The 10,309-nt window shown below is 36.1% G+C and overlaps 1 protein-coding gene across 3 annotated transcripts; it reads right to left on the bottom strand.

Annotated features, from left to right (window-relative positions):
* Window positions 1-3,526: 3,526 nt before the first annotated feature.
* Window positions 3,527-8,745, bottom strand: LOC120181787 (leucine-rich repeat extensin-like protein 5). 3 transcript variants are annotated; one of them, XM_039186845.1, is made up of 4 exons: window positions 8,646-8,745; window positions 7,495-7,767; window positions 5,470-5,748; window positions 3,527-4,814 (listed from the first exon to the last, which is right to left on the bottom strand). In XM_039186845.1, exons 2-4 carry the CDS (start codon window positions 7,762-7,764, stop codon window positions 3,663-3,665), a joined length of 1,701 nt encoding a protein of 566 aa, XP_039042776.1. In that variant the 5' UTR covers window positions 7,765-7,767; window positions 8,646-8,745; the 3' UTR covers window positions 3,527-3,662. The 3 variants fall into 3 exon arrangements, with proteins under 3 accessions (XP_039042776.1, XP_039042778.1, XP_039042779.1); XM_039186847.1 differs by having other exon boundaries at window positions 5,470-5,745; XM_039186848.1 differs by lacking the exon at window positions 5,470-5,748 and having other exon boundaries at window positions 8,646-8,743.
* Window positions 8,746-10,309: the final 1,564 nt, after the last annotated feature.

Genomic DNA, 10,309 nt, shown 5'->3' with positions numbered 1-10,309 from the left:
AGACCAACTTAACCAAATAATACACCATTTATTGAGCTTGAGCACGCAATGGTAAAAAATAATTTTAATGAGCCACACCAGTAAAATTTCAATCCTAGAAAATAACATTCAGCTTCAACTCAAATATTGAGTAAAAACCAGTTCCGTAATAGATATTCAGCAATCAGTCAATGCATCAAAGTCAATAACTAAATTACAAAAAAAAAAATCACTATAGGTTTTTTCTTTGCTCCTTGAGGATGAATTGTAATACCCCGAGTTCTAACCTATGAAAAAAAAAATATCTCAACAACAAAACCAGACTGCGAAAACCAACTTTTCATATTAAAGTGCAATAATGCTTAAAACGACGAAAACTCAGCATAGGAACAATACCTAGAGAGGCAAAAGCTAGTCCAAAAACTACTAAAAATATATTAAAATCGAGCTCCTAAACCTATGGATTTTCACATTTAAAATTAATAAATGCAGACGATATTCAAATAATTAGGGGGGGACAGATTATATAGTTTTTTTTTTTTTTGAGAAGAAGATTATATAGTTTTAGCTAGGGGTGTACAAATCCGGGTACCGGATTTTTGGGTACTCGGAACTTCTGGGTCGATGATTTTTCGGCCCGTGTCCCGACTCGGATGTTACGGGTACCCGGTAATCGGGTACCCGATACCCGATTTTTAATTTTTTATTTTCAAATTATTAATTTAAAAAAATATATACACAAATTTAAATGTTCGAAACTTCGAATTACATACTCTAATATCCGAACATAAAATTTAAAAGTTCAAAATACAAATATATAATATATAATATAAATAATTCATTATATTTTATATAATTATATATATATAAAAAATTAATCGGGTACTCGGATAACCGGGTACCCGGAAAAACTAGATTTTGTGACCCGGGCCCGAATTGGGAAATATCGGGCCGGGTACCCGACCCGGTCGGGTAATTTTTTTAGAGAAATACCCGGTTTTTTTAGATTCGGGTCGGCGGGTCGGGTCAACCGGGTCGGGTAATTTTGCACACCCCTAGTTTTAGCAGAAATAAATTAAGGAGCAAAATAAATTACAGAATATTCTACAAGCCCGGAAGGAGGGTGTCTTCGGAGCAATCCTTTGAGTCCAGATTGAATCCAGCCGCCGACGCGGCAATGAGAGAATGTAATTTAGGGGCGACGGAGGGTATTTCAGGAAGAGGAGAAAAAAACAAGAAGAGGTATAATCAACGGATTATTATATTAAAAATCCCTAATAATTATTTTTCTAAAAGTAACCCCTAATAGATTTATTAAAAAAACATTCTCAAATTGTCTACGTAGGATTATCTCGCATCTTGTAAAACGTATTTTTATAAGGTGTGAAATCTATCAATTTTTTCATATAAAGTTATTTAATATTAAATAAATATAATAATAAATACATGAAACTCGATTTTTTGTAAAACACGATGTTTAACCTCATTTTTTACAAAACGTGATAGTTTAGAATTATTTTTCTAACTAATCTATTAAGGGGCGTTCTTAAGAAAATAATTATTAGGGTTTTTTAATATAATAACGCCTATAATCAAGGGGTAGAAGGTTTATGAGAGTATTTTTGGAGGGTTCCACGAATGTATAAGAGAAGACGGTAGAAATGACAGAATTTTATTTTATTTTTATTTTCGTTCAATAAACGATAAAATAAAATCATCTCTCAGGAAAAAATTGAGAAAGGGATATTTGTAAACTTTTTAAAGGTGCGAGGAGAGAAAAATGGGATATTTACATTTGGCTCCCATTTATTTTTACATTTTATTCATCGAACACTTTTTTTGACTAATCAATCATTGAAACTTAGCCATTCATAAACTTATTGATCACCTTTGGTAGTGAAAGGGACATTGTTCCCTTCAGGAGATTTAGATTCAAACAAATACGTCTATAGAATATATGTTATTAATAAAATTATAATTTTTTCGACATATACTACTTTAGAATTACTTTAGAATTTTAAAAAAAATATTACAAAATCTTTTAACATTATATTTATATAAGATTTTAATCTGCAGCATAAGAGGTACGAACGACGATTTCCTTATGAAAATATGTAATGCTTTCGTTCAATCCCCTGATGCTCTTTGGATTCGTTTACTCCGAGAGAAGTACAAAATGAACTCTTTGTCCGACTTCCATTGCTCACGCAAACAGCTATCCTTTTTGGCGCTCGCTTGCCGGAATATGGTCACGATTCCATGCAAACTTAGCATGGCCAGTAGGGAACGGGGAGTCAATTAATTTTCGAAAGGATAATTGGATCCCGAATCTTGGCCCTCTCCATCGTTACTCCAAATTAGGAATCAGCAACAAAAATGATCTTATGGTTCGAAATTTTGTCTCTAACAACGGCACGTGGAATTGGTTGATCCTCCATCAAATGCTTTCGCCTCATGCCATCCCATGTTTTCATGATATTGAACCTCCCAATGTTGATCTTGGACCTGATTGTTGCTACTGGGAGGATGGAACCACATTGCATATTCTTTGTGATTGCATAGTGGCTCGTGCGTTGTGGTCCTCTTTGTCTCAATTCCACCCCTGTGATGACTTTTTTAATCTCCCCCTTGCAGATTGGCTTTTGACAAGTTTAAACTTTTCAAGATATATAGCCAACTTTGAGTGTTCATGGAACATCCTGTTCTCGTCAATCATTGGGCAAACATGGAAGGGACGCAACATTCTGCTATTCAAGGTACTGGCACCGACCTTCAGTCCTTGCAGCACCTTAGCTCCACTTGGGCAAAGTATTATGCAGCACCCACTGAATCAGAAGCGAACATCGGAACCCCGTCCGAGGAGCTAATCTAGTGGGCACCTCCAATCCATGGAGAAGTTTGCATCAATACGGATGGAACAGTGTCTCGCTGTACAAACTTGGGTTCGGCTTGTGGTTTATTCCGAGATCACAAAGGGAATTTTCTATCTGCTTTCGAAAAACAGTTGGAACTATCTTCGGTTCTTCAAGCCGATCTTTGGGGTGCCTTCCAAGATTTGAAGCACGCTTTGACAAATAAATTTGAAAGAGTTGTCGTTCAAATGGACAATGCAGATGTGTGTAAACTACTTTCACCTCCTCCATTAGCAAATCCATACAACGTGGTAAGGTCTGCTGTTCTTTTGCTGCATGGAGTGCTGATTTCCTCGTCGAGAGGCAAATCAAGCTGCAAACTACATGGCAAAGCTTGTTGCTCCACAAGATGATTTTTCCTTTTTCTGTTTTAGATCAACCACCGATCTCTTTTATTACTATTTTACTTAGAGATGTTAATGGTCCCCCTCAGAAACGTTCAAGGGGCTGATAAACTGGCATCGGCTTCACTCTCTCATTCCAAAAAAGATATTATAATTCATAAATATATTGACTTTGAGCCAAGCCAACTTAACTAAAAAAAATATCATTTCCATCTAAGGTCAAATATTATGTCAACATGAACTCGATTAGCATTTCTTGGAACTTAATCGGTATATTTTTCTTCAAAAATGTTAAAAAAATGAAAACTCGACAAAGTAATTGAAATTATTGCAAGTATACACAAATATGAAAAAGAAACAAAGAAACTCGACAGTCAAATAAGAAGAAAACAGTGAAGTGGGAGAACATGAATCAATGATACCCGGTTTACCTCCCAAACCAACCTCTCGGTGGCTGTATGTCACTATCATTCATTAGCTTATCCAACACCACATTTAGGTCGACTGCCTGCCCGTTCTCGGTTAATTTTCTAACCGTCTCTCTAACAAGATCCCTAGGAAATCCCATGCTGGTCACTTTGTCAACAATGTCATCAATGGGAACCCTGCTTCCAGGTCCAGATGGAGCTGGTCCGCCACCAACGCCGGAGGCAGTGGGCAATGCATGTGGTAGTACCCTAGCTGTTGGAAACTGTGGATAACCACTTCCAGTAGAAGATGGGAGCTGCGGCATTTTCATCGGGGAGCTACTTCTGTATTGTGGAGATGATCCACCATAACCATATGGTTCACTTGCCCCAGATTGTGGGATATATCCAGTTGAAAAGCCGGAACCGGGCCTTCTGGATGATGGCTCGTGCATTTGAGATGGAGTCCCAAAATACTGTTGGGAGGAAGGAGGGCCACTGGGTGGTTGAGAGGGTGGCTGGTGTACGTTTTGTGGATACGTCTGAGAAGGAACATAAGATGCCTCTTCGGGATGGTGGCCTATGGGAGGTTGGACTTGAAGGGGCTGTGGTGGTTGAGAATAGTGAGGTGGAGGGGCTGGTTGATATGGCTGATTAGGCAGTGCTGCAGGAGAGTGCTGCGGCTGCTGAGCAGGAGGCATTGTGAATTGTTGACTTGGAATCTCCTGAGTTTGGCCAGGAGGTGGGTAGTAAGCATCTCGCTGAGAGACAGAAGGAACTTGATGAGTAGGAGGCATCGGGAATTGCTGACTTGGAGTCTCCTGAGGTTGGTCAGGTGGTGGATAGTAAGCATCTCGTTGAGGGACAGAAGGAATTTCGTTCTGTGGGAATTGGTCCGGGTGCTGGACAGAAGGAGGCAGATTTTGCTGGGGAAAAGCTTGAGGAACAGTAGGGGGTGGAGGGGGTGAAAGTGATTGAGGAAAAGCGGCAGCCAGAGGAAGCAGTTGATGAGAATGAAAAGGAGCAGATGCAGCTTGTTGCCTGGAATCCATATGTGGAGTGCTATGAGTTTCTGATGGCTGGTCTCTCTTGGTCACCTGTTGCTTTGGAAGCTGTACAAGAGCTTCTAAACTCCCTTGCTTTTCTTTTACAATATGCACCTCTGCTTGCACCTGCACATGGTGATCGAGAACACGCATCAGCTAACAATAGAGGCCAACAAAATATCCCAATAAAAACGATAAAATTTAGTTCTTTAACGATGCAAAGCAAACAAATATTCCTTGAAAGTAACTCGAGTTTTCACATGCTGCTAGAAAATTACTCCTTGCAAAATTCCGCAAGTGTCATGAAAATCACAAGCCAGATTTGCATTCTAATAATTGTAAGTCCCCAGAAGATCTTTGCAGCTGAATAAAATATACCCTGGGATTATGCGAAGGTGAGCAAGAAATCAACCTAGGCTCTGGAAACCAAATATGATTTCTTCACTTCACTCATGCATGAAAACACAAACGAGAAATGTAGTCAATTAGGTTTTAATTTATAGAGACCAAGAACGCAGAATAAGCGTTGAGATAGCGTGACAACTTCATATCCTTTAACATCAAGTCTTCCAGTGTAGTTTATTAATTTGACTGCTATACATCAATAATAGCCCGCTTAAGCTATCAAGATACACAATATAGATCTATTTCTGAAAAACTTCAAATAATCAATTAAAGCTGTGGGACTTGAGCTAACAAGACAATTCTAATTCTTCCTTCATATACAAATGGCAGCCAAAAAAGAACCAAATACCAAGGAAGAATATATTTTAGAATATACCTCTTTTAAAATATTCTCTACCAGTCTCATTTTCCCATCAGTGCTTTCACGACTGTTTCCTATAGACAAATTCAAATCATCCACAGAGGTCTCGAGGTTACTGGTTCTACTCTCCAGCTGTGTGAGTCGGGCAACAACACCTTCTAACATGTGAATCAAATTATCAGTATGTTTCTCCAATGTTTGATCAATTGCAGCCACTAATGACGTGTCAACGGCTTTTTGGTCCTTTTCTTGAATGTCTTTTACAGGTTCAAGTGGGTCAAGAGTACCATACTTCTGTCCACAGCGGGGAAAAAATCAACAGTAATGCAGTTGAAGAAACCCAACTGAATCTTGTAACTATGATGATACCAACAAATCTAACTATAATGAGAGAAAAAATTAATCTAAAAAATGCCACATACATATCGAGGTTAACTATCAAAATATTAACTCTGGATCCATAAGATTATAATTCAAACTACATTTCATTAAAAAACCACGGAAACTATTTTTAAAAAATCCCAAGTAAAACATAGTAAGTTTTTTATAGAAGATTAGGCCTCATTAAAAAAAACCCTTTTTCACCCTACATGTTATGAAAGTAACATAACAGCTAAACATAGGAAGTAAATTTCCTACACCTCAACCGAAACAGACAGAAACCATAACATCACCCTATCCCATCTTTAGCTAATTTGTCAGCTTCCCAATTTGCAGCCCTCAAAATGTGCCTGATAATGATATCCTTCCCTGCCATAAGAGAAACTATATCCTTCACCAATAATTAAAACATAAGAGTGCATGAACCCGGACTCTTGATCCATTTCAGAGCATTGCTTGAATCTGATTCAAGAATAAACCTCTGGTTAAGAACAAAACTTAAATCTTCCAGAATACATAACCCCCTCTTAATCGCCAATAATTCTGCCAAGATAGGAGGACCACCCCCAACTCTTTCTGAAAAACATTGAAGCACCATACCTTTGCTGTCCAAAATCAGTCCACCAATACCTCCCTTCTCTCAACCCTTTGCCATCGCTCCATCAACATTAAGCTTTAAAAACCCATCCGGAGGAGGAACCCAGCAAATTGGTGTAGAGTTACCATTACCCTGTCTTCCCACCAAGTCAGCAAGTTTTAGATCACCCACTAGTGAGTCTAAAGGGATATGAACATCCTTGAACTTTGCTACAAACCAAAAAGCTATTCTAAAACGAACAATAAAAAACAGTCTCACCACATCCAGCTTAACTTTCTGAAAAATAACCTCGTTTCTACATTTCCACACTGACCACATCAACGCCCTTGGAATAAATTTCCAAATCAAAGAGTTCGGAATTAAATCATCCCACAAATAAAAAAAGTCATTGATATTCTTTGGAATCACAAAGGCCAAATTCCAAATATTCAAAAATCTGGACCACAAACCCCATACTACCTCGCAATGCAAAAAGAGATGACTAACTGATTCCATTTCCCTACCACACAAAGAACATAAAGGATCGTCAATCCCTGCCACAACTCGCTTCAGTAATTCCTCCTTAACCGCCACTCTGTGATGAGCAACTTGCCAAACAAATGTCTCCACCCGTGGAGGAGCAATCTCTACCCAAATGTGCCTCTCCCATATCTCCTTCTTATGCTGAAAACCATCTTGTTCAAAAAAAATGTTGATACAAGATTTAGCTGAAAAACAACCCTCTCCATTCCCTGCCCAAATCCAACAGTCTTCCTCACATGGAGATATAGAAATATTATTCAACATAGAAATCAACTGCAACAGCTGGTCTACCTCCCAATCCGCCAAATTTCGCCCCATTTGAATGTCCCACACCCAACCAACACCATTATTCACCCTAAACTCCATCACTTTACCCGATTTGTTATTGGAAAGAACATAGAGTCTAGGAAACTGAATAAACCCCAAAAACTATATAAAAAATCCAAGTAATTTTAATTCAATTAATATAAATATCTAGAGAAAAAAAACACACCCACTACTGTAAAAAAAAGCAGAAAAATGGAAGGTTGAAGATTTACCTTAATTTTGGAATCAATCAAACTCCAAGACTTGGGATTATTATTAATTGCAGGGGCATCGAGGCTAGCTGAAACAGGTCGGATTGGTTGGAAATCATAGCAAGGAACAATCTCTTCCCTGTTATTAATCCCGTTATTACCTGCACTAAACCCAGAGCCTTGATTGTGAATATCTTCGTCTGGTGGGTGATTAATCAGATTGATGTGATCTTTGCTGGAATTTTGGGGAGGTGAAGAAGATAATGTTAAGTCCATTGTCTCCTTGTCCATGAACTGTAACGTATTCATCAATAAGAACTCCAGCTATTTGGTTTGTTTGGGTACTTTTTATCTTTTTCAATGACTGGACTACATATTTCTATACCATTTAGATAGAATTATCTCTAATACACGTTCCAATTTCACCAGTAAATTCAACAAACTGACATATTATGTAAGGTATAATAAAACATACGAAAAAACAACACAAGGGAGAAAAAAAGGTTAGTTTCTTAATCCGTTAATAGAAATCAAAAACTCCTCCAACAGTGCATAGAAAATGGACTAAATTAAATATAACACAAAAAAGACCATTAAAGGAGAAAACATGTAGACATTGTTTTTTTGTTACCAAGAGAGAAGAAAATGAAGTGTCTACAAAGCATATATGAATGGACTTTTAATCCCACATGAAACTATTACATTTAAGTTTCATGTTCAGTATCTCTTCATCTTCTAACATTTTTTTAATCATAATTTTCTCGCATATTTGAATGTTGAAAATTTTACTATGCTATATTGTAAATCAAAAGAAAATTTGTCAATATACTATGTTTAACAGTAAGTTTTTATTGAATTTTATCGTTATACTTTTAATTTCATTATTTTAAAACAAAACAATAAAATCGAGAATAAAATATAAATCCAAAAACTATACGTTTCACATCCAATCAGACTCGGATTCAATAACATGAAAAATATTTTTTCTCCATCATATTCTGCTAATAAACAATCAAACCCTAACCCTAACCCTAAATTAGGGGAAGTTAAATTACAACTTAGAACCCTAAATTCTACCCCTTTTATCATGGGATTCAGGTAGCCATCCAAAATCATAAAAGTTAAATTCAGATCTGGGAAACTGAAGAGAGCATTTATGGAAATCTAAGTACCTGACGGCGTCTGGTCGAAGCGGAAGATGCTAGAATCGCTGATTTAAGTTTTTTATTTCTTCGAGAAGAAACAATTTAGCTCTATTTTACTTTTGACGGTCTGGTGGGGTACAAGTATTTTTGCAGTTTGTTCTACTAAAGAAAGAGATTGAAGCACGTGTATTGGCTTTTTCAATTTTTTTCCAGTTATTTTAAGTTTTCTTATGAGTATTTCTTAGTTTTGTTTTAATTTTAACATATATACTGAAGTAATATATGTCGGTAATCACCGAGTTTTTTTAATAGCTTAGAGTAATTTTAAGATATAGTATTTATTTAATTTTTTTTTATTATTATTGACAATATAATTATTTGAATTCAAAATCTCTAAAGAAAATAATGTTTCGTTAACTACCAATGTTTAAGAGTAATTAATGAGTTGAGTAGCTCATAAACATTTCGAATTTGACTTGATCAAAATTTAGTTAAAGCTCGACTCAATTGACCATACTCGAGCTCGTTCAAGACCTTAATGAGTTGAGTTGAGTTGAGTCGACTAAAGTCTAACTCGACTTAATAAATTCGTGAGAAACTAGTTAATTTTTTAAAATAATTTTTTAGTAGTTATCTTAAAATTTATTCCATTAAAAAAATACTAATTTATTAATAAAAAATGATAAATTACTAATCTATATAGTATTATTAGATTTTACTTTTAGTTAAAAATAAGGTAAAAATTGTGGTGAGCTTAACGAACGAGTTGAGCAACAATTTTTTTAATGAGCACGAGTCAAGCAAAATTTTAACGAACTTAACATGTAACGAGTCAAGCAATGAAAATTTTAACTAGCACGATTCGAGTACTACCCAACTCGTGATCGACTCACTCGATAAACACCTCTACTGAAGTCACTTAATAGGTTCAGTAATGAAAGAGTTTTTAAGATCTCGAATATAATTTCATATTAATAATCAATTATTTAGAATGAGTAATATATGTTTAGTGTAATTATAAAGTAGTAATTATTTAGCAAATTAGGGCAACTCCACTTTTATTTTATTGGTCCAACGTAAGTGAGCCTTACGTGGGCCATTATTTTAATGAATTTAACGGGACTCGTCACCTCAAAGTGATGAGTCTCTTGAGAAATTAATTTTATTGAAATAATTTAAAAAATTAAATGATTTTTTTTTAAATGGTGGAACTCGTCGCCTCGAGTTTCTTTGAATTCAAATAAAATAGTCGTTTATAGCCGTTGGGCAATGGGCAACAACAACGGTCAACTACCAACAGTCAATATAGAACTCCTCACCTCGATATGACGAGTTCGACCTTATTTTTAAAAAAATAACCATTGGAATTTAGGGTTATAAATAGGGGTTTAGGATTTTTACCATCCATTGTTACGGAAAAAAATTGAGAAAAAATTGTTGTTTTGAAGCTTTTTCATGGTGGTCACCTCAAAAGATCGATTTTTCGAAATCTTATGGCTCAGAATAAATTCTAGAATAAAATTAAGAAGGGAAAGAACAAACATTGGATCCAAGTGAAGAAGGAGAATGATGATCCTCCAAGAAAAAAAGTTCATGGAAGACTGGTGTACATCAACCTACATCCGAGGAGCTTCATCCAAGACAAAAGAAATTTGAGAAACACGCACAAGAACTACGAAGATCAACAAGAC

The sequence above is a fragment of the Hibiscus syriacus genome, unplaced genomic scaffold, assembly GCF_006381635.1.
Source record: "Hibiscus syriacus cultivar Baekdansim isolate YM2019G1 unplaced genomic scaffold, ASM638163v2 tig00112530_pilon, whole genome shotgun sequence".
Lineage (NCBI taxonomy): Eukaryota > Viridiplantae > Streptophyta > Magnoliopsida > Malvales > Malvaceae > Hibiscus > Hibiscus syriacus.
This window is presented reverse-complemented; position numbering and strand designations above follow the sequence as displayed.